This window comes from Neofelis nebulosa, chromosome 7 (genome assembly GCF_028018385.1).
Source record: "Neofelis nebulosa isolate mNeoNeb1 chromosome 7, mNeoNeb1.pri, whole genome shotgun sequence".
NCBI classification, from domain to species: Eukaryota; Metazoa; Chordata; class Mammalia; order Carnivora; family Felidae; genus Neofelis; species Neofelis nebulosa.
In genome coordinates this window covers 41,062,432-41,086,445 of record NC_080788.1, presented here as the reverse complement: position 1 = coordinate 41,086,445, position 24,014 = coordinate 41,062,432, and the positions used below count along the sequence as shown (strand labels likewise).

The 24,014-nt window shown below is 47.0% G+C and overlaps 2 protein-coding genes across 4 annotated transcripts in view; one reads left to right on the top strand and one right to left on the bottom strand.

The window, feature by feature from the left end:
• The window catches only part of ZNF609 (zinc finger protein 609), a 214,595-nt gene extending 198,611 nt beyond the window's left edge, over positions 1–15,984 (top strand). For all 3 annotated transcript variants that reach the window (XM_058737411.1, XM_058737410.1, XM_058737409.1), the window contains 7 exons: positions 4,488–4,575; positions 5,256–7,596; positions 8,571–8,937; positions 10,788–10,963; positions 11,204–11,420; positions 12,038–12,116; positions 12,424–15,984. In XM_058737411.1, the coding sequence (XP_058593394.1) occupies positions 4,488–4,575; positions 5,256–7,596; positions 8,571–8,937; positions 10,788–10,963; positions 11,204–11,420; positions 12,038–12,111 (3,263 nt within the window). In that variant the 3' untranslated portion in view covers positions 12,112–12,116; positions 12,424–15,984. The remainder of the gene's footprint in view (positions 1–4,487; positions 4,576–5,255; positions 7,597–8,570; positions 8,938–10,787; positions 10,964–11,203; positions 11,421–12,037; positions 12,117–12,423) is intronic.
• Positions 15,985–19,031: 3,047 nt separating this feature from the next.
• Positions 19,032–23,529, bottom strand: OAZ2 (ornithine decarboxylase antizyme 2). The gene is given in 6 exon segments (XM_058740551.1): positions 19,032–19,421; positions 19,678–19,763; positions 20,618–20,793; positions 22,047–22,127; positions 22,129–22,204; positions 23,462–23,529. Coding segments are annotated over 6 exon segments (618 nt in total). The 3' UTR covers positions 19,032–19,290.
• Positions 23,530–24,014: the final 485 nt, after the last annotated feature.

The window sequence follows — 24,014 nt, the reverse complement described above, 5'->3', positions numbered from 1 at the left end:
GATGGAGAGATAATGGCTTGAGAGTCTCTAACATATCAGATAGGAGTCCTAGGGAATAAAAAAGATTGAAAGAATGGCAGAGAGACAATAAATGAATAGATAATAGGTGATAATTTTCCTGAACTAGATTCTAATTAGAAACCTAATTGTTGAGGTAGGTTGTACGTTTGAAATATACCAGATAAATAAAAGTAAATGCATTATTTTGGTTAAACATGGTAGATTGAAAGTACATATTTACCTCCCCACTTTCTCCCTTTATAATTCATTCAAATGTCAGTAAAGGAGTTTTGTTTTTAAGATATAACACACAGGTTTCTTTAAAAACAGACCAAGACTACTTGCAAGCAGTTATAATCAGTAGAACTTTGGAAACTAGACAGCAGATGCACAAGTACTGATTTAAGAGACCTGAAAAAACAAAAGCTTGTTTTTTTTAGTTGTTTGTTTTTGTCTGAGGTTGGGAGGAAAGAGAGCTAAGAAATAAGGAGTACCCTTATCATGATGAGTACTGAGTAAGGGATAGATTTGTTGAATCACTATATCGGACACTTGAAACTAATATAACACAGTATGTTAATTATACTAGAATTTATTTTTACAAATAAGGAAGAGAAACATTTACAGTAATGTGCTGTATTTATTTTTAAAAATCCAGATAGAAGCCGACCTGCACACTTCAAACCTGTGTTGTGTAATTAAATATCTTCAGAGAGATAAGATACTGCATCCATGAAACAATAGGATGCCTTTTTTAAACTTAAAGCTACAGTAGTAAAAATGGAAATTTCAGTATATAATTTAGAAAATGAAGGAAATCCCTTAGAATATAGACAAAGGAATGGAAGACAGATAAAGGAATGGAAAATAGTGAAAACATAAAAAAGATGATTAATCTAGAAGGTCCAACTTTCTAGAGAAATAGATTTCCAGTAAGCGAGAACAAGGGACAAATAATTGATAAGAAAGCAGAAAATTAGTAGCAATATAGATTTGAATAACATTATCAGTCATTTATAGAACACCAAAAGCTGCAGAGTATACATTTTAAAATAATTCTTTTCAGGTGCCCATGGAATGTTCTTCAAGATAGATCATATTTCAGACTATAAATTAATTCTCAATAAATTTGGAAGGATTGAAGTCATAGAGTATGTTCTCTGCCACAAATTATATTAGAAATAAATAACAAAAAGATATCTGGAAAATCCCAGATAGTTGAAACTTTGACAACACTTTTCTAAATAACCCAGGATTAAAAAAGAAATTACTAGGGGCGCCTGGGTAGCTCAAATGGTTAAGTGTCCAACTTAAGCTCAGGTCATGATCTCTCAGTTCGTGAGTTCAAGCCCCACAGCAGGCTCTCTGCTGTCAGCATGGAGTCCGCTTAGGATCCTCTGTCCCCCTCTCTCTCTGCCCCTCCCTTACTTGCGCACACACTTTTTCTGTCTCAAGAAATAAATAAAAAACATTTTAATTAAAAAAAAAAAATAGAAATCACCAGGGAGACTAGAAACTGTTTTGACTTGAATGACTCCAATGGGTTGGCAAACTCATTCCATAAAAGGCCAGGTAGTAAATATTTTGGGCTTTGCAGACCGTACAGCCTCTCTGTTGCATACTCAATCTTGCCTTGTAGTGTGAAATCAGGCATGAATAGTAACTGTGGCTATGTTCCAATAAAACTTTATTCATGGGTAATGATATTTGAATTTCATATGATATCACATAACATAAAATAATAGTATCCTTTTCATTTTTTCTATTACTAAAAATGTAAAAACCAGGCACCTGGGTGGCTCAGTTGGTAAGCATCCCACTTCTGCTCAGGTCATGATCTTGCAGTCCGTGGGTTCAAGTCCTGAATTGGGCTCTGTGCTGTCATGACAGCTCAGAGCCTGGAGCCTGCTTCAGATTCTGTGTCTCCTCCTCTCTCTGCCCTTTCCCTGCTCTCACTCTCTCGCTCTCTCAAAAAATAAAAACGTTAAAAAAAAATTTGTGAGGGGCGCCTGGGTGGCTCAGTCGTTAAGCATCTGACCCTTGATTTCGGCTCAGGTCCTGATCTTATGGTTTGTGAGTTCAAGCCCCTCATCATGCTCCATCTGACACTGTGGAGCCTGCTTGGAATACTCTCTCTCTGCCCCTTCCCCACTCACTGGCCATCTCCCTCTCTCTAAATAAATAAACTTTTTTCTTTAACTTTTTTTTTTTTTTAACGTTTATTTATTTTTGAGACAGAGAGAGACAGAGCATGAACGGGGGAGGAGCAGAGAGAGAGGGAGACACAGAATCTGAAACGGGCTCCAGGCTCTAAGCTGTCAGCACAGAGCCCGACGCGGGGCTCTAACTCACGGACCGCGAGATCATGACCTGAGCTGAAGTCGGACGCTCAACCGACTGAGCCACCCAGGCGTCCCGAGGAAAGCCTTTTGAAATATGACAAGAAAACTCTGAAGCCATAAAAGATTGATAAATGTTGGGGCGCCTGGGTGGCTCAGTCGGTTGGGCATCCGACTTCAGCTCAGGTCACGATCTCGCAGTCCGTGAGTTCGAGCCCCACGTTGGGCTCTGGGCTGATGGCTCAGAGCCTGGAGCCTGCTTCCGATTCTGTGTCTCCCTCTCTCTCTGCCCCTCCCCCGTTCATGCTCTGTCTCTGTCTCAAAAATGAATAAAACGTTAAAAAAAAAAAGATTGATAAATGTAAAAACAAAAGTAAATCATTTCAAGGCATCTGACTGGCTCAGTTGGAAAAGCATGTTACTCTTGATCTCAAGGTCATGAGTTTGAGCCCCACATTGGGTATAGAGATTACTTTAAAAAAAGGTAAATAATTTCTGCATAGCCTTAACCACCATTAGCAAATGACAAACCAGGGGGGAATACCTGATTTGTACAACAGACAAAAGGCTCACTCTGGTGTATTAAGAGTTACAAATAAGAAAAAGACTATATAATTCAGTAGAAAAATGAGGAAAGCATATAAAGAGACAATTCACTAGAAAGGAAATACATTTCATAATGATGTCTTAAAATGAAATGATACACAGACTCATCATAGGAAACATTTCATTAAAACTACATAAAACACTGTTTTTCTCCTGTCAGGTTGGCAAAAATCAACAAGTTTGAGAACACTGTGTTGCCAAAGGAAAAAGACAGCTGGTGTTACCGTGCACTGCTGATGAGTGTATAAATAGGTGAATCTTCTTTGCAGTTTGGCAGTGTTTATCAAAAATCCAAATACAGGGGCACCTGGGTGTCTCAGTTGAGTGTCCAACTCTTGATTTCAGCTCAGGTCATGATCCCACAGTTTCATCAGTTCAAGCCCCACGTCGGGCTCTGTGCTGACAGGGAGCCTGCTTGGGAGTCTCTGCCCCTCCCCTGCTCACACTCTGTCTCTCTCAAAATAAATATATTTGGATTTTTAAAAGTTTATTTAAGTGCTCCATGATTAATTTTACTTACAGGAATTACATCTTAGAGACATACTCGTGTAAGTAAGGTAGAGCATTTGTACGGGGTTATTTTTGCATTATTTGTAATAACAAAATAGTGAAACAGCCTAAATGTCTGTCAACAGGGGACTGATTAAATAAACTGTGGCATGATTTGCAATCATTCAAATGCAGCCATTGGAAAGAGTGAAGTAGTTCTATGTGTACTGATAGAGAATGATTCAAAAAGTATTTAGATTTCATATATATGAAAAAAGTGTACAGAACATTGTATATTGCTACCATTTGAGGAAGAACATATAAGCATATTTGCTTATAAATGTATAAAATATCTCTGGAGGAACACATGGATATCCATGGATATTTCTGAATGGAGGCACCAGAAGGCTGCAAAACAGGGATACGAGGAAACACTTCATTCATATTGGGGTTTGTCTGCTACTGTTTGAATTTTGGAATATGACTATATTATCCACCCAAAGCATTTTTTAATAATATGAACATGACAGGAATGTTCATTGTGAAATTATTCCCGAGTGAAATGCTCAAAATACCCTAAATACCCATCAGTAGGAGAATGTGTAAATTATGGTCAAATCATACAGTGTCCTTCATGAGCACAGTTACAATAAGTTAATTAAGCTTTTCATGTCAACATAGATAAATCTCAAGTTTGTAATGTTATGTGAGAAGCTTAAGTTAACTTTACGTAAGTAACTTAAGTTACACCCCAGCATGATCCCATCAATATACAAAGTTTGAAAATACAGTAAAGAGTGCTTTTTGTAACCATGATGTTTTATACTTTAAAAGAGAAATCTGATGTAAGTATGGCACTAAATCTTATAAATCCATTGAGCTAAGTAGGCAGTTTCCATAATGGTATATTGGCCCAGTCCTGCTTGTCTCATGGGGACCCAGAGCAACCCTAAATCCTCCTCCAGGAACCAGAATGCTCCTCAAATGAAAAGTATTCCTCTCAGTGGCCAGCAGGGTTTCCCTTGTCTGTATCTGAATCTTCTTGTCTTCCAGGGATGTTGGTGGTAAATGTAACATGGAGGAACAAGACCTATGTAGGCACACTTCTTGACTGCACGCGGCATGATTGGGCACCCCCCAGGTAAGCACTTTACAGCTTTTTGGTGAATATTAGTCTGAACCAGTCTAATCGGTGATCCCTTCTTATCCCTTCTTCCTGTTAGAGTTGGATAGCTTTTAAGACACCTAGCTTTTCAAGACTATGATGGTGTAGAGATGAGGAAGGCACTGCATTCAAGAATAAATCAATTAGGCGTTGGTGGGTTGGGTAGGAATGGGGAGGAGATCCTGTTTAAGCCTTTGGGTGAAATTACTGAATTCTGGCTTCTACCAGTAGTCACCTTGAGACTAAGGCCATCGAGTCCGCCTACGGGTGAACAAACATTTATTGATGATGCTTTTTGATAGTAGCTTTTTCTCAGGAGTTTAACCTCAAGAACATTTGCAGTTTTAAGAACACTGGACTATGTGGGTTTCACAAGGACCTTTCAGGTTGACATCGCAGTGAATGGCACTTTACAGCTTGTTCCCAGTTTGCCAGGGTTTGGGGAACTCAAATGTTGGGGAATGACGTACAGCTAGCATGCAGATAGCACCCTAGGAGCTCACCACTTAATGCAGTTCCCATGGTTTCAAAAGTTCCTTTAACAAGTCATATTCGTTGAAAATGATAGTTACCATCTGGACAGTTCTGGAGGCACCTAAACTGGTTTGAAGGTGTTTTCTCTTAACAATATCTTGTTGTGTTTGCCCCTTGCCAAGGTTCTGTGACTCCCCCACCAGTGACTTGGAAATGCGCAACGGCCGGGGTAGAGGCAAACGCATGCGTCCCAACAGTAACACACCTGTCAATGAGACAGCCACTGCCTCTGACAGCAAAGGGACCAGCAGCAGCAGCAAAACCCGAGCAGGAGCCAATAGCAAAGGCCGTCGGGGCAGCCAAAATTCTTCAGAGCATCGCCCACCTGCCAGTAGCACCTCTGAGGATGTCAAGGCCAGCCCTTCCTCAGCTAATAAGCGGAAAAACAAACCGCTTTCAGACATGGAGCTGAATTCCAGCTCAGAGGACTCCAAAGGGAGCAAGCGTGTCCGTACGAATTCCATGGGCTCAGCCACTGGTCCCCTCCCTGGGACCAAGGTTGAACCCACTGTTCTAGACAGAAATTGTCCCTCCCCAGTCCTGATTGACTGTCCCCACCCAAACTGCAACAAAAAGTATAAGCACATCAATGGACTTAAGTACCACCAAGCTCATGCCCACACAGACGATGACAGCAAGCCGGAAGCAGATGGAGACAGTGAATATGGAGAGGAGCCCACCCTCCATGCAGACCTTGGGAGCTGCAATGGTGCATCCGTCTCACAAAAAGGTTCCTTGTCCCCTGCCCGTTCAGCTACCCCCAAAGTTCGGCTCGTAGAGCCCCACAGCCCTTCTCCTTCAAGCAAATTCAGCACAAAAGGCCTCTGTAAGAAAAAGCTTAGTGGGGAAGGGGACACAGACCTTGGGGCCTTATCTAATGATGGCTCTGATGATGGACCCTCAGTAATGGATGAAACAAGCAATGATGCCTTTGATTCTTTAGAAAGGAAGTGTATGGAAAAAGAAAAATGTAAAAAACCCTCTAGTTTGAAGCCTGAAAAGATTCCTTCCAAAAGCTTAAAGTCAGCGCGGCCTATTGCCCCTGCCATCCCTCCACAGCAAATCTACACCTTCCAGACAGCCACCTTCACAGCAGCAAGCCCAGGCTCCTCCTCAGGCTTGACCACCACAGTGGTCCAAGCCATGCCCAACAGTCCTCAACTCAAGCCTATTCAGCCCAAGCCCACTGTGATGGGAGAACCTTTCACAGTCAACCCTGCCTTGACCCCAGCCAAGGACAAGAAAAAGAAAGACAAAAAAAAGAAGGAGTCCTCAAAGGAACTCGAAAGTCCTCTGACCCCTGGGAAGGTGTGTCGAGCAGAAGAAGGCAAAAGCCCGTTCAGGGACTCCTCGGGAGATGGGATTAAAATGGAGGGGCTCCTGAATGGCTCATCAGACCCCCACCAGAGCAGACTGGCTAGCATCAAGGCAGAAGCTGACAAGATCTACAGCTTCACGGACAATGCCCCCAGCCCTTCAATTGGAGGCAGTAGCCGCATAGACAGCACTACTCCTACCCAGCCCCTGACTCCCTTACATGTAGTGACCCAGAACGGAGCCGAAGCCAACTCGGTCAAAACCAACAGCCCTGCATACTCCGACATATCTGATGCTGGGGAGGATGGGGAGGGCAAAGTGGACAGCGTCAAATCAAAGGACCCTGAACACTTGGTTAAGGAAGGGGCTAAGAAAACTCTTTTTCCCCCTCAGCCACAGAGCAAAGACTCGCCGTATTATCAAGGCTTTGAGAGTTACTACTCTCCGAGTTATGCACAGTCTAGCCCAGGGGCTCTGAACCCCAGCAGCCAGGCAGGAGTGGAGAGCCAAGCTCTGAAGACAAAAAAGGATGAGGAGCCTGAGAGCATAGAGGGGAAAGTGAAGAACGATGTCTGTGACGAGAAGAAACCAGAGCTGAGCAGCTCCAGTCAGCAGCCTTCGGTCATCCAGCAGCGTCCCAACATGTACATGCAGTCTCTGTACTACAACCAGTATGCCTACGTGCCCCCGTATGGCTACAGCGACCAGAGTTACCACACCCACCTCCTGAGCACTAACACAGCCTACCGGCAGCAATATGAGGAACAGCAGAAACGGCAGAGCTTGGAGCAGCAGCAGCGGGGACTGGACAAGAAGGTGGAGTTGGGCCTAAAGGAGCGGGAGGCGGCACTCAAGGAAGAATGGAAGCAAAAGCCGTCGATTCCCCCAACTCTCACCAAGGCGCCCAGCCTGACAGACCTGGTCAAGTCAGGACCCGGGAAGGCCAAGGAGCCAGGGGCTGACCCTGCCAAATCAGTCATTATTCCCAAATTAGACGACTCCTCCAAACTGCCCAACCAGGCCCCAGAAGGACTTAAAGTGAAGCTGAGTGAGGCCAGCCACCTAGGCAAGGAGGCCTCTGAGGCTAAGACAGGCGCTGAGTGTGGCCGACAGGCAGAGGTGGATCCAATACTCTGGTACCGACAGGTAACTATTCTGGGAGGAAACACAAACACTGTTTGATAGTCTTTGTCTCTTTCTCACAAGTCAGGGCTCTCCTTATGTAGGGTGTCAGCAGCATACATATTGGTGGGAGAAATCTGTAATTTGTAAATCATTTTCATGTTTTTAAAAAGCACGGTTACATCAGTAAAAGGTGTTTTTCCCATTTGACAAGAGAGACCAAGGTAAGTTAGCTTGATTTGTGTAGGGTAACTTGTGACTTCACTAGCAGAGCTGCGATTAGAACCCAGGTATCTCAGTTCCTAGTCGGTGTTTCTTCCACTATTTGGTTGTGTGGAATGGTGATCTCTCCATTTTCTAGAGTAAGTTACTACTCAGACTGAGTTACTTTCAAAAAGATCTTATAGAGGGGTACCTGGCTGGCTCGGTCGGTGGAGCATGCTACTCTTGATTTCAGGGCTGCAAGTTCAAGCCACGTTGGGTGTAGAGATTACTTAAATAAATAAAATTTAAAAAGAAAAAAAAAAGATTTTGTAGGTAAACTTAGAACTGAGAACTTGGTCTCACATCATGCTCTGCTCATGAGATTTAGAAAGTCTTCCCTTTCTTCTTAGTGCTACAGTTAGACCTCCCTCCTCTGAGCTGGGCAACACTCACACCTCTCTGCTCCGGAGCTTCCTCTAAAGAAGTGAAACAACCTGAAGTTCCTTGGAAAAGGAGCAACTTCTTCTATTCAAGGACTCCTTTCCCCAGAATGCATATTCTCTCCTAGAGAAGACCCACTGATGGATTTTCCTTTTCCTTCTCCACATCTTGTTTCCTTTTGGGCAAGGAGGGGGGCAGGCTTTTTTAAAAAAGCAGGAGGGACCAGAGTTAATTGTAAATATTCTGCCCCGGTGTCTAGTATTAGCTGCTCTGGTGTTTCTGCTGCGACCTCGAGCTTGAAGTCTCTCTCTTAACCTATACAACACTCAGTGCTCATTCTGTGACTGTTGTAGGAAGCAGAGCCCCGGATGTGGACGTATGTCTATCCTGCCAAGTACTCGGACATCAAGTCAGAGGATGAGCGGTGGAAAGAGGAGCGGGACCGCAAATTGAAGGAAGAAAGGAATCGGAGTAAGGACTCTGCCCCCAAGGAGGATGGAAAGGAAAGCACAAGTAGTGACTGCAAGCTGCCCACGTCTGAGGAATCCCGCCTCGGGAGCAAGGAGCCCCGGCCAAGTGTCCATGTGCCTGTGTCCTCCCCCCTCACCCAGCACCAGTCCTACATCCCTTACATGCACGGCTACTCCTATAGCCAGTCCTATGACCCCAACCACCCCAGCTACCGGGGCATGCCTGCTGTGATGATGCAGAACTACCCAGGTACAGCACCCTTCTTCCCACTTGTGCTCTATTAATGGGGAGGGGAAATGAAGCACAGATTTCAGATCCAGAGTATTCTTGCATGGCTCTAAGGCTTTTTTTTTTTTTGAATGTTCATTTACTTTTGAGAGAGTGAGTGAGAGCAGCGGAGGGACAGAGAGAGAAGAGGACAGAGGATGTGAAGTGGGCTTTGCACTGACAGCAGAAAACCTGACATGGGGGTCGAACTCACGAACTGTGAGATCATGGCTTGAGCCGAAGTTGGATGCTTAACCAACTCAGCCACCCAGGAACCCCAGGCCCTAACGCTTATTGAAACTCAGATAGATGACTGCCCTGTTTTGAATGTAACATTCTGTGAGTGGTCAGTCTAGCCCCAAGCTCCTTGAATGACCCCAAACTACAATCTGTGAGACCACCTCTCCCTCCCTTGCTCCAGCTAGAGGCTTGCCTCTGTAGTCCATTTTCCTGGATAACTGAAGGCAAAACTCGCACTAAACCACTACCATCTTCTCTCAGCTGGGATTATTTAAAAAAAATTTTTTTTTTTAACGTTCATTTATTTTTGAGACAGAGAGAGAAAGAGCATGAACGGGGGAGGGGCAGAGAGAGAGGGAGACACAGAATCGGAAGCACACTCCAGGCTCTGAGCCATCAGCCCAGAGCCCGATGCGGGGCTCGAACTCACAGACCGCGAGATCGTGACCTGAGCTGAAGTCGGACGCTTAACTGACTGAGCCACCCAGGCGCCCCTAAACTGGGATTATTTTAAACACATACTCTACATTTTGCAATGTAGAAATACAAAAGAAACAGGGCTAGTTCTTCTTAAGGAGCTTCAACTTAATCGTAGCAGGAGAGACACATGGAACAAATAAAATTCAAACCAGGGCAATGCATGTATTCATTTATAAGACAGGTTCAGCTGCAAGGTTTGGAAGGCAGTGGGAGAGAGGAAGAGCTGTTTGAAATCAGAATGGAGGGGAAGCCCAATAGAAAACATTCAGCTTGGGAAAAATAAGCTCTTTATACTGCTGCCCATGACTTCTTGGGGAAGGGCACATTGTAGGGGTGTACATATTTAACTTGTTAGAAGAAAATGGTCCTCAACTGCACTCACTGGTTTCTGTTGCCCAGAGAGCCATGTGGGATGCTTCTGGGCTAAGAGAGCACTTCTTTCACTCCTCAGAGCTCCCACCTCCCTATTGGAGAGCAGCCTAAACAGTCTTGATACCCTGGCAGAACGTTATAAGGCACCAGTAAGCTTTTCAAACAGAGCTAGGAAATTGTGTCACCTGTGGTGTTCCTTTCTCCCTATTACCCCATCTGTCCATATAAAAATAATATTTCCACTTGCTGAGCGCCTGCTCTGGGCCAGACACTGTGCTAGGTGGTTTATGTGCATTATCTTATTTCATCTTCCCTATGGAATAAGTATTGGTGTCTTCATTTTGATGGGAAAGAAACTGAAGCTCAGAAGGTTGTTAATTTGCTTAAGGCTACCCAGCGGGTAAGTCTCAAGAGAGGTGCATTCAAAACCAAGGTTGTCTGACTCCAAATCCTGTGATCTTTCCACTTCACCATAATGCCCGTCCAAGATGAATCACTAGGGCTCTAGCGAAGCTGACTCCCCAGAAGCTGAGGACCCTGTTCCTAATATCCCTTAGCTAGTTTTGCCTCTAAAGCTCAGTAAAGAAAGGACAAACTAAAAGTTTCAGCCTGAAGACACCGTAGGGGGAAATATCTCAGCCTCTGCCTAGGAAAGCTGATGCCTGCCCTAACCGGGTTCACCAAAGCAGAGCTTCTTTCTTTTACTTCTCTCATTGACTGCTTTATTTCTCCTTCCCCAGGTTCCTACCTACCTTCCAGCTACTCTTTCTCCCCATATGGCAGCAAAGTCTCAGGGGGTGAAGATGCTGACAAGGCACGAGCCAGCCCCAGTGTCAGTTGTAAATCCAGCTCAGAGTCCAAAGCCCTGGACATCTTGCAGCAGCACGCCAGTCACTACAAGAGCAAGTCTCCCACGGTAAGTGGCACTGGCTGCTCCCAGAACCCAGGAAGGCCATATCCAGGCTCTGGGAGAAGGTAGGCAAGCGCAGGTCTTAACTACAGTGCAGCCTGGCTGACTTTGACGCTGGCATCACCAGGCAACTCCATGATTCTTAGGTGTCCTGTGTTTGTAAGGAGTCATAGTGTGGGCTCAGAGCATCTTGCTGTCGTGTGTGTGTCTCACAACAGTGCTTTGTGTCTGCTTTTTTTTTTCCAGATAAGTGATAAAACGTCTCAGGAGAGAGATCGGGGAGGCTGTGGGGTGGTTGGGGGTGGTGGCAGCTGTAGCAGCGTCGGGGGAGCAGGCGGGGGTGAAAGAAGTGTAGACCGGCCCCGCACCTCCCCTTCTCAGCGCCTGATGTCCACACATCACCACCACCACCATTTGGGGTACTCGTTGCTCCCAGCACAGTACAACTTACCCTACGCAGCAGGTAAGCCTCCTTTCCCTACTTTTCTTTTTTTTTTTTTTTTTTTTTTTTAAGATTTTAAGTAGTCCCTACACCCAACATGGGACTTGAACTCACAACCTGAAGATCAGGAGTCTCATGCTCTACCGACTAGGCCAGCCAGGTGCCACCCCACCACCACCTATCTTTTTGACTCCATCCCAATAGCATAGTAGCATCGCCTACAGCACAGGACCCCCAGCAAGAATCCTTTTTTTGTCTCTTGTTGAGCTTCTAATCTGCCCAGGATCTTAGCCTCCTGCAGACAGTCATTAAAGCATATGACATTTATTTCCTCCCTTGGAGCTTAGGGACTCTCAAACTCCTCTAGAAAATTGGCTTTGATATTCAGAAGAATAAGGACCAGGTGTTCCCACAGCCAGAGAGAAACAAGCAGCTGAAAAACAGAGCTTTACTACACTATCCGCAGCCACTCTCTCTGGCCAAATGTCAGATTTTATTCTGTCAGCACCCCAAAACTCAGTGGAGCCAGGAATTTAAGGAGAAACTCCTCCCAATACCCTCCCATCTAATAAAGAGAAAGTGTTTAATCAGAGAGTTCTGGGAGAGTTACACTAAACATGCCATCCTCTCTCACTCAGGGCTTTCTTCTACAGCCATTGTTGCCAGCCAGCAAGGCTCCACTCCCTCACTCTACCCACCCCCGCGGAGGTGAGAATGGTAAGTCACTTTTTAATTGGGGACAACACCTAGAACAGGGATAGTTGATAGGTATCACAGAATCCCTGTGGAGCCTAGGTGAGGGAAAGCCATGTGGGGTCAGTGGTCTGGAAATGGTGGACCGCCGGCCACGCCTCTTGTACAAGCCTCCCATTAAGGCATGTGCGTCTGAGGAGAGCCGCGGAACACAGGTGTCCCCTTGGGGCCAGGAGTGGCCTCCCTGCAGTTCGTTTTCTCGGAGCGCCACCTTGTGGTTGTTACACCAAAAGGCTGAGTGCCTGGTTATCTGTCCATGTTTCCCTTGCAGAACACCAAGTGCCCGGATAAAGTCAGCTTCACGGGCCCGGACTGGCTCACCCAAGGAGGTGCTGGAGGTGCCATTTAGACATCAGTTAAATGGTGTTGATCATCCTGTTTGCCGTTCCCACCATGACCGAAGGCAGACCCTTGGCTATCTCACCTCCACCAGATCCCTGGACTCCCCAACCCTCCCTCTTCCTCAGGAGCTGGAGAGCTGGTACTTAGCAAAAATATTTATTCTCTCGGCCACAGTTGAGACTGTTGTGGCCTCTGTGGAGATGAAGGCACGGGGAGCAACCAGGGGAACATGGCCTCAGCCCAGAGAAGTAACTGCTCCGTTCCCCAAGCCCCTGGTCAGCTGCCAGAGCAGTGCCAACCCCCACCCCCCAGGGAGGGACTCACAAGTACTGGGTAAGGTCTGAAGACAGCACAGCAGCCATACCCCTGTCACTGTCATTACCACAATCACCAGATCCTGCATCTCCCCAGCAGTTTGGGCCCTGGGAACTGGCAGCATGTGGAGGAATTAGAATCTCAGGAAAGAAATTGGGGGCTGTTTTCTCTGTACTTGTGAAAACAAAGTCTTCACCCATGAAGACTTCTCCCCTCTCATGTGAGCACATATAAATGCTCAGAGCCTAGCCTGGAAAGGAAGACCAAGGCATTTGCCCCACCATGGCCCTGGGATACCTGTCAGGCAGAGGGCTGAGGTCCCAACACCAGCACAGGGCTCCCCAGGGATACTTGGGAGTGAGCTGGAGCATGAATGGAGTCTGTGAAAAAGAACCTGCATCCCCACTAAGTCCTGCTGCTTCTAAGCCCCCAACTCCTTGTCCTTTTCTCTCTCTCCTCCTTACCCCTTGGTGCCTTTCCAAGGGGGATCCCCATGCTGATCTCTCCTTCTCTTTTCCACTGCTTGGCTCTTAAGACTCAGGCAGGTAAAATAGTATTCCCCCCAGCATGGGGAGATCTGGAGTCTGCCAGGTCACCTTCGGGCAAAGCCCAGGAGGGAGGCCCTGGGAGCACCCAGCAGTTCTTAGAGGTGTCCTGTCCATTCAGCCATCTGAGTATCCTCCTCATTTAGGGCCACAAATATATACAGCCCAGTTCCTCTGTATACAAGTACATGATTTTATATAGCTCAATCTATAACCCCACGTGTGCCAATATCAGCTGTGTTTCTTTGTTAACACACGTTTTTGTTTTAGGGGCCACTGGCCATGAAAAGTTACGGGTTCCTTAGACCCTGGGATAACACATCCAAGCCATTACTCCTCAGAGCCACAGTGTACTCAGTGGAGCTGTGCTATGAGACAGCAGACATTTCTCTGCTCTCCTTAGAAATGCAGTCTACCAGCCCAGCTTTATGCTCTTTGCCCTGGGAAAGTGACCATGATTTGGTAGCTTTATTGGAGTCACTTCTTCCCCAAGGTATGAGGAGCTTTAGCTCTTATTTTGCTTTTGAGGTATCATCCCTTTGTTCTCCTTGGCTATCTTTCCTTGACCTTCTGGATTAAGAAAGACTGACATACACCAGCCTAAGGCTAGAGAGGGGTATTTGTGACCAGAGTGCCAAAGTGACCATTTAAGAGCAAGGACTTGGCTCAGACTCCATTTGGGGCATGGGGGTGGAAGACAATAAGCACAATGCCCAGCAGAGGCTGCTTTCCAAGAGCCCTGGCTTAGGGTCGTTTGCCCAAGAGGAGCCCCTTTCACCTATAGACCTCTCCTCTAGGCTTTTATGTCAGTTGTTTTTGTTCAAGTTGGGTTGAATCCTTCCCAAAACCCACTGTTTTAGACCACTTTGCAGGCCCCCAAGCAGCCCCCTTTTCCCCATCATTCCCTCTGCCTCCTGCTAAACCCAGAGGGCAGGGCTCTGGGCAGTGACTTCCCTTTCATCCATGGAAGTAGTTGGTTTGGGCACCTTCACCCCACCTAACCTGAGTCACCCCCACCAAGAGGATGACTCTGAATTTCAGCCTGATTGTACCCTCCCAGACTCCTGTGGGGTGGAGCCAAGGGCCCATCTCTGTTCCTGTTTGTTTTTAAATATTGTTATGTGTTTTGTAACTGTGGCGCTGGCTTACAGCGTGCTCTGTACATATTGTAAAGAAACTGTTGGAGTAATTTTCTTTCCCACTGGGCAGGCCTGGCCCCACATTCCTGCCCCTTCCACTTGGTTCTGTAACACAGAGAAGAGGAACTTCTGTATTAGCAGGGCAGCCTTGGGTTCTGCAGAAGGGAATTTTTTTTTTCTTTCCTTACAAAGAAACATTTGGCTCTCTGATCCTTATATCCAAGTCTCCCTAGAAGCGTAGGAGCTGAGCTCCCAGAAGAGCAGGTGAAAGCAACAATGGCAGAATAGCACTGTCTTTTCCTGGTCCCTGCTCCTTGCCAGGTCCAGTCTTCCCTCCCTGAAATAACATGCAGCAGCTGCATCAACGAAGGAAGTAGAGATCCTTGACAAGTGCTGAGTGAAGGATCTGCTGTCCACCTCCAGCCTCTATGGAAAGGAGGCACACAGGTAGGAGTACCTGTGGCACCCATGCCTTGCTCAGAGAGATGAGACACTCAGCAGGGATTCCACCCCATGAGCAAAGGCTGGAATAGCTTGCTGGGACCAAGACCACCAGACCAAAGCTCTCTATGAGCCACCTCTGCCCCTTCACAAACCTCGTTCACCGGGGCTCCACACAGAGGACCTACAGGGAGGGAGCCTCATCCCCAGTTAGGACAGCCAGGGCTGGGAGAGCTGCTCTTTAGGGTTCACATCTGCTTCCTCACTTAAGGTGTGCCAGTTTCCTTCATCCCCCTTCCCTGCCTGTACATGTACGTGTACATGTACGAAGTTCCCTTCTCTTACCTCATTCCCTCCACACGTCTCCAGGTCAAATGACCACAGGCAGAATGGTTAAGAAGGCACCCCATGAAATGAAATGGTGATTCTTGAATATTCTCTCCGGGCTCCAAGGGGAGGGTGAGAGGATGTGGTTTTGGGGGTGGGAGGGTGAGACTGTAGAAGGGCTAGAGTTACTGTACATGGGCTTTGAGGTCACCCTTGTTGCTCATTATGCTGTGTACCCTGTTACCATCCCAATGTCTACTCTCCTGCCCCTGTGATTTAACTGGGCAGCTAGTTGGCCCCATAATTCTGGGCCTTTGTCATTTGTTTTACTACTAGGGCATCCCAGGAAGCTCTCTGATGATCCTCTGCCATGGGCCCCTCCTGGGATCAAGCCCCTCCCAGGCCCCGCCCCCAGCCCCTCTTGCCCCAGCCCACCCGCTTGCCTTGGTGCTCAGCCCCCCATTGGGAGCAGGTTGGGGCGAGCTGGAGGCCCGGGCTGGAGGGGCAGTGTTGCTGTTCATAGCTTTTGTTCCATTGGCGTTGCTCTGTTGGATTTAATTTCAGTCTTCCTGATTCTTCCCTTCTGTAAAGTGTACATTACCAAGTTCCTTGTTTTTTATATATATATATATATAAATATATATATATACAAACTGTACTCTTTTTGCCTTTGTACATTCAGGCAAGAAGAGAAAATAAATCTTTTTAAGAGACAATCACAAATCTGTGAGGGCTGCTGGTTATTTCTCTTGGAGTTTGCTGCTGAGCTGCCTCCTCCTCCTTCCCTACTTTTCTGTTTTCCCTCAGCTTTCCTGATCTTCCTGGTCCTGCTCCATATGCATCCTCAGCTCTTCCTTACCTGGCTGATGGCAAACTGTTGAATCCAGTGTCCAGACTACCTGCCCTTGAGCCCTTTCTTGCCCAGTGGTGTTTTCCAGCTTGGCCACTGGCTTATCCAGGGCTTTATCCTGTGCCCTGGCCTCTCCTGTCTTCCCCCTTAGACCCCATTCACCAAAGTGGCTTTGGACCCCTCAAGTACCCTGAGGTCTATCCCCCCGGAGGCCCTGGCTTTGGACACTCACTTGTGAAACTATGCAGCTGGGAGCTCTCTGTTTAAGAGTTTGCACTACTTGAACTGCCTGGGAGTTAGAACGGATGGTTTTTAGGAATGAGTGAGAAACTGTCCCCTAACATTCCCACCCCCTCCCCAATTCCAGCCTCCAGAGTGCTCTGATCCAGAGCCCAGAGAATCATTCCTGACTGGAGGACTCCTATGGCTACCCCATCAGAACAAGGGCTAAGGATTTATGAGTCCAGAGCATTTGATCAGACTTTCAGAGGGTGGTATATTCTGAAACACAGCCCAACCAAACCATTGTTCTGCCTCTTGAATTTTCTCCTTTTCCTCTGGTCTCCTGCTCCCCTTTTTTTCCCCTTTCTCTCTACTTCCTTTTCTTAATTGGCTTTGGAATTGAAGTATATTTTTAAATTATTTGTTGTATTTATTGAATAAAGTTTTTAATGTCCCTGTTCTTAAATTTAGACTTAGTTTGCCTTTCACATATCCTCCCTATCCCATCCCATCACCCCTCAAAATATTAACACCTTCTAAGTTACTTTTTTGATTGGAGTGCAGCTTTTGGGTACCATATTTCTTTCCTGCCAGAGGTCCTATCTAGCAAAATTTTTTTTTCCAAAAGAAAAGCTTAACTGAGGGCCTGGGTTTCCAATTCAACGCTTCTAACTCTAGCTGTATTGAAGGGGGTCCATCAGCAGATGGCAGCAGAACCTCCGATGTGTTTGTTTCCTATCAGTTTGAAGGACTGAGTTTGATCTTGGTTCTTTATTCCTGTCTTGTAGATTCCCCAAGTCTGAGTTCAACATAATCCTAAACTGCCTACATTAACTTGGCCAATGTCCGCATTCATGCGGACCTCTGCTGTAGGTATCGCACAGCAGTGACTGTTTTTCATTCGCTGCCTCTAGGGGTTATATCCATGGAGGACAGATTTAAGTCCTTCCCATTTCCGTTGAATATCCAGCCCCAGACCTTCCCCTAATACCATAGAAGATGGAGGTATTGCGCTCACTTTTATGAATATCAGGTGGAGTCCAAAGTTAGTAACTTGGCCAGTGTGAAAACACAAGTGCCACACAGAACACTGTGAAAATGGGCCAAAGACTCAGAAAAACTAAGGACAGCCACAGCTCAACAGCGGATAGTTCCAAAGCTATAGGAAGAAAAACCTGTCCATCACTTGGGAAAACAGAAGCAAGAGAAAAAAATGATAGTAAGCCCTTGAAAAATTTAAGGGACACCTGGCTAGCTCAATTGGTACAGCATGTGACCCTTGATCTAAGGGTTCTGAATTCGCGCTCCCCACGTGTAGCCTACTTTCAAAGGGGGGTAGGGGGGTGGGGGGGGGAACCTAGCTCCCTACAGTGCCACTGACAGCTTACTCATCCAGCTGGTGGTGCAAGGGGAATGGCAGCCACACCTTTCTAGGGAAGGTATGTGCTGCTTCCTTCAAACACGTCCAGAAATGGAAATATCAGGCATCTCTGTGCAAAAGCTGAAACCCAGTTTCAGGACCCAGCCTCCTATACAAAAGGAAAACACTAAGAACAACCTGGATCCTGGGTATAGACTCTATTCTGGGTGAAGCAGATGTGTACATACCTTTCTAGGGGGGTACTGGCAGTTTGTCCCAGGCTCCTAGCAACTGTGTTTTGCAGTATAATGGTGGCCCCAGAAGCCTCAGCTGGTTTATCTGTCCTGATGCAGCAATGCACCGCTTTTCCTGAGAAGCATGTATCACACCCCTGCCTCGTTAGGCTCTAGACTCAAAAGAGTAGTGGTAGAAAGCTGGTCCTGGTACAGGAATGAAAAACAGACCAACCACAACTTTAAATCAGTTTATTGACACAGTAACACAACACACTTGCCTCCCTGACACCCCCACCCCCCTCACCCAATCTAGATCTCTCCCCCCTTCCTCCCCACTTAGGATGAGCTGTTCAGTGAAAACAGAAAAGGGCAGGCCACTTCTATACCCCCAGTCCCACCCCTAAGCCCTATGGGGCAGGGTCTCAGGCACTACTCAGAACCTGTTGAGAAGAGGGGCAGTCAGCACTATGTTCGGCCAGGCAGAGGCATCCAGTCCCTAAAAGCAGATTCCCACACAACCCCCAGGCCCTGAGTTGCTTATTCCTCTTCCTCTCTGCTCTTTGTGACCCTAGGAAAGAGACACCTTGGGTCCTGGGCCTACAGCCAGGAGCAAGAACTCCTGGCTATGATTTGCAAATTGGGAGTTTGGCTAGTGTTTTAAGGCCCAGGCACCCCAAAGAAAGCCCTGGTGGTGGGAGTGAACTTCAATGCCCCTATTTGAAATGCACTGATAACATTAAACAGATTAAGCCAGCTTAACCAAATGCCAGAACAACACTAAGCTGTAAAGAAGGAGGGGGTGAGACCTGGTTTCTCCAGACCAGACACAAATACACACAGAGGAGCCCAGGTAGAGTGTCGAAAAACTCAAGGACACAGCCCAGGGGCTGAAAAGCCTATATTCAGGAGTCCTGGGTTGACAGGAAGCAAGGAAAGAAAATACACAGTCTTAAAAACCAAAAAAGAAAGCCCAACAACAGCAGGGGAACCTGAGCCTGACAGTGCCGTCCACCAGCCCCCCAAGCCTTGCCCCTGGACCCAGACAGTCCCTCCCCGTCTAGGCAATGTCCTCCCCTAGGCTAGATAGAGCACATCACACAGCGCAGTTTAAAAAGCTTCTAATGCCAGTTCATAAACATCTTCATTTACTATTGGTGATTACATGTGAATAATAGGTTTATACTGTTCTTTATGGAAAACAATTTCAACAAGTCAACTCGGAGAACACAATAGGCAACCCTCACCCTGAGCCCCTCAGCGTCCTTCCCTAGACAGCAAGGAGCCCCCTCCTCTGTCCCAGGGCTGCCTAACTTCCCCTCTCCCCCCACTGTGGCTCTTGGGCAAAGCATCCTCTATGACCATTAGTCCTCATCGGACAAGTTCTGGTCCAGGGGGTAAACCATGAACATCACATCTGGCCGAGAGGGAACACAGGGATGGCCTGGACGCACAATCTCAAAGCCCAAGAAGCTGAAGGTCTTCAGGAGTGGAGCTGTAGGAGAGTGTAAAAAGGATTCTGATAAACCAAGAGTAGGTTCAAATCAAAGGAAAACAAGAAACAAAGCTACAATAAAGAAGTACTAGACCTTTACTTATATAGACCCTTCGAAAGCACTCCCACCCCTATGATTTCCCAGGGTTTATAAGGCAAACTCCAAAGCCCTACTTCACGCAATAAGAAGCCCCTTTTCCCCTCACTAGTTGCCCGCTGTCTGGGCAGTAAGTCTCAGGCTGTTTGGACTCCTCACCTCTGTCTTCCCGGCCCTTCCTGAAGCAGATGAAGACGTAGTTCACTTTCATCTTCTCTTCAGCAAACTCTAGCAGTGCTAACAATCTGCCAGAAGCAAAGAAAACAACTCAGGCCCACTACCACCTCTCTAGACTTTCCACCCCCCCACCCTCAAAAAAAGGCTTCTCTGAGGCTCACAGCCAGTATTATAAATAAGGAACCTCCAGGGAGAAGTTTCTTATTTCGAGAGCTGGAGTTCAGAAAAAAAACACAATCCCAAAGAAAAAAGTTACTGAATTATCTCTTACTGGAGTAAGGATTCTTCATCTGAAATTAACAGTGTTAACCAACTTCACTAACGCAGTTCACAAGACAGTAGGGGGTCGAGCAAGACAGCCTGGTTTTTCAGGGGTCTTCTAAAGTTGCCAAGTTTGATGACCTTGGCTGCTACTGAGATGGACTCTGGGTCCTAACACTGCCTAAAAGGATTTCCTCAAGAGACAGGGGCCATCAAGAGAACTCTATCTTCAAAATAAAAAAAAATTAAAAAAAAAAAAAAAAAAAGAACTCTACAAGACTGTTTCTTACACACCTGACTGCCTTGGAGGGCCTGGCCTTGCCCAATCTAATGAAATCCCACTGTATCTCAGAGCTTCCTGGCCTTTTGAACTGCATCACTGTATGGTGGCTCAAGGGGGATTTAATGTCTGCTGAGAAGAGCAAACCAAGGGGTGATTAAATAACAGGGATTTGGTTAATGTGATAATGATTCCCTTTAACTATAACCTATGGCAGGCCTGTTTTACTGGCTAAAAATAACTTGTACAAAATGTTATCTGCTTGGGAAACCTAGAGCTAGGGAAGAAGGCAGACTCCCTAATTCATCTCTTATCCCCAATAAGCACATGCCTTTCTCTGGAATGGGCCCTCCTTCCCCTCCCCCAGCACTTGCTCCTTACCCTTCTTTGCTCCCATCAGCTAATAATCCATCTGGGATTTCTACAAACAGGCTCTGGCTGGACAGGACTGCATCCCAGGAAGAGACTTTCACCTCAGTGACCTCATACTGGAAATGGACAATGTGAGGTTTTCCATCGTTCACAGGGAGGTCCTGGGTCACAGTGAGCTTCTCGTCCTGGGAGGAGATCAGATCAGAGGACCAGATCACTACCGCTCTGGCCATATTATAGGCCCCCTAACCTAGGTGGGTCCTGGGAGTCTTCTTGGGCCAATCTCAGGGTAGCATGGGATAAACGCACACTGAAAATATAGTGCTGCATGCTGGCTAAATAGAGCCATCCATCACTCATCAGGCACAAAGACAAGTTGATGGCAGCGAAAAGCCAGCATAATGGGAAAGGAAATATTTACCAAATGTCCATGAGATGCCAAGTTCTGTGCAAGGTGCTTTCCCATTTTTCAATCACCACCTCAAGTATGTTAAGTAGTTACTAATATCCCCATTTAAAATCTGACACACTGGGGCCCAGAACAATTAAGCAACTGACCCAAGCTAGTAAATGGCAGAGTTGAGACTCAAACCAAGTCTCCCTGATTCTAAGCCCATGTGTGTCCCCCACCCCAACGTCATGCTCTTTCTTCCCCTTCTCTCTCTGAAAGAGCAACATTAGCAACAAATGAAAATATATGTGAGGGTCTGGCTGGGGCCCAGCTCAACCAAAGCCTGCTTCCAGCTAGACTGCAGGGTCAATGTTGTCTCCCCTGGGCAGTCTCAAGAGACCAGAACTCAGCCACCCTGGGACCTTTCAATGCCAATCTTAGGGAGAAGCTAAACTTCTGGGCCTCAACCACAGGAGATTAAAAGGCAGCAAAGGGCTGACTGCACTAGCCCAGATCATTCTCAGGCCAGACTGCCAGCAATCTCTTAAGCTCTTGGGATGTACCCTATGCTGCCAGGATGACAGATGATGGAGCTGCAAAGCCCCTTCTCATTACCCCCTGCTACACCACCTGCCCGCCCCCTATCAGGCTAGTATGGGATGGACAGCAGAATGCCTAATAGTCTCCGACAATGGGAAAACTGCTCCTCCTGGCCCTTGGTACTTCAAAAGAAACTGAGGAGTCACACCAAAAAGAGTTCTTGCACCCCTCCCATTCATCATTCTCCCACCCACTCAGGACCCTGAACCGGCACTGAAGCGCTGACCACCAAGCTGAGAAGATGGCAGTGTTTGCTGGTGCACATATCCTCCCCTCCTAGTACTCCCCAAAAGCCACACGGCAGCCTCCACTGAAAAAGTTCTTCCCGATCCCCTACTGGCCTGGCCTAGGGAAGACCAAAGGGCCGCAATTACTGCCCTTAAGCAGCAGCTCAGTGGTATCCGAGAGGGCTCTGCTCCAAGCCTTCCAGCCCAGCGTCCTCCTTACCTTATATATTAGAGCTGAGAGAGAAGGATCCCTGCCGCCCCCTCGCCCACCGGGGATCTTCGACAGTGGGTGAGGGGCATCAGGAGCACCACAGAGGCCCCGGAACAATGTGCCTGCAGCACTGGAGCTGGGGACAGTTACTCAAAGGCAAAATACTACTGCAAGAGACAGAGAAGGTAAGACCATAAACACCAAGACTTGAAGACCCATCTCAACATCCCCTCCAACCCCTGCCCGGTTCTCCCTAAACAAGCACTACACCACTGCCCCCATCCTTTTGGCTTTAGCTTCCAGATGGAGTCTGCCCTCTTAAAGCACACCCATCCTCGTGTAGAAAGCAGAGGGAATCCCAGAAGTGCTAAGGGAGTCAGTTGGACATACCTGACCAGAGGAGCACCTGTTAAACACCAAACAAATCTCTGTGGCACTGACAAACCTTGAGAGGAACCAGATCCTGGCTTGCCTTCAAGGCCTAGAACCCTGTACCCCCACCAGTCCCTTTCCTTACCCTAACAGTGTCTCAACAACCTATGTGACAGAATCTCAAAACCTATACAATCACTTCTGGCTGGAGAGGCATATAGGCCTCAAGATACCACATGGATGGGGTACCATGTCCTTGAGGACCCAAGGCCACTTTTCCTCCCCAATCTAAACAAAAGAACTGAACAAGAAGACAATGACCCAAATCTCTCCACGGTCAAGAACTGAATTAAATCCAGGGATCTGGCTTCCAGATAAGAGGTACACTGTAGTACAGAGTATTATGTTCTGAGCTTGTCCCTGGTATGCCACCAAATGTTGGGCTTCCTTGCCCTTTGCTAGACTCTAACCAGGGCATGGGTGTTTAGATTATACTGACACAACTGGTATGGACACTCAGGTACATGTGTATCAAGGATGGGGTGTTGCTAGAAGGTAGATTTGGTGGGAACTAAGTAAGGAAGCCAATAATCAGATGGATCAGAGAGGGTGAAAGGCTCCTCAAGGAGCTCCCTGTGATCTCCAGGTGTGTACTCTTACTGCCACCATGATTTTCAGGTGGACCCTACAGGGCTCCAGATCTGCTCCACTGCCTTCTCTGAATCCAATTTAGTAGTTCCTTAAGCTGAGATGTAGCTCACTTCATAGGACAGCGGCAAGTGAATCAGGGAAAGAAGCAGACTGCATGTACACAACTCAGCAATAGGTCTGTCCCTTGGCCCCAACACCCCAGGCAGCAGGCAGCTGGAATGCAATGGATAACATATAGGAGGACACTGCAGTGGGTGCTGGAGCCAGCTCACCGGACTGTGCCCATGTCTTCCCAACTGTATGTTTAATGAGGTCATGCTGGTAGCTTGAATGGCTCTGGGGGAAGTATTTACACCACAAAAATCATCAAATGCTAGAAGTCAAGGCTCCCCCCCTCCCACCCCTGCCAAAAGGCGGCTGCAAAATAATGCAAGGCCCCATTCTTCACACTATTTGCTTTATACGGCATGCCGGATTTGAGTTCTTCACTTGGGCTCAGAGTGACAGAACTGAACTCACACCTGACACGGCAATGGTACAATAACGCAAAGGGCATCCAGCTAAGATCCTCAGTACTAACAGACAGCTGAGACAGAAAGTCCAAACCCTTCACTGCTCTAGCTCAGCTCCCCTTTCTCTCAAGGATTTCAACCAGGGGCCTGAAATTACACTTAGAAATTTCATTGGGAGATGGAGTTCCCAGGGCAATGTCAGTGGGCCCGGAGCAGCATCAACACCTGGAGGTAAAAAAAACACATGCACCATTTCCTGCCTCCTCTGGAAAACCTCAGGCCATCCTCATCTCCCCTACTCTTAGCCTCAGTAACAGAGGAAGCAGAAGAAGCATGACTGAGGATTATGCTCTTTCCAATGAGGGACTTATTTTCCACTGAGGACAAAGAACGATTATAATGCCCCCATTCCATGTGTTAAGGGATAGAATAATAGAGTATC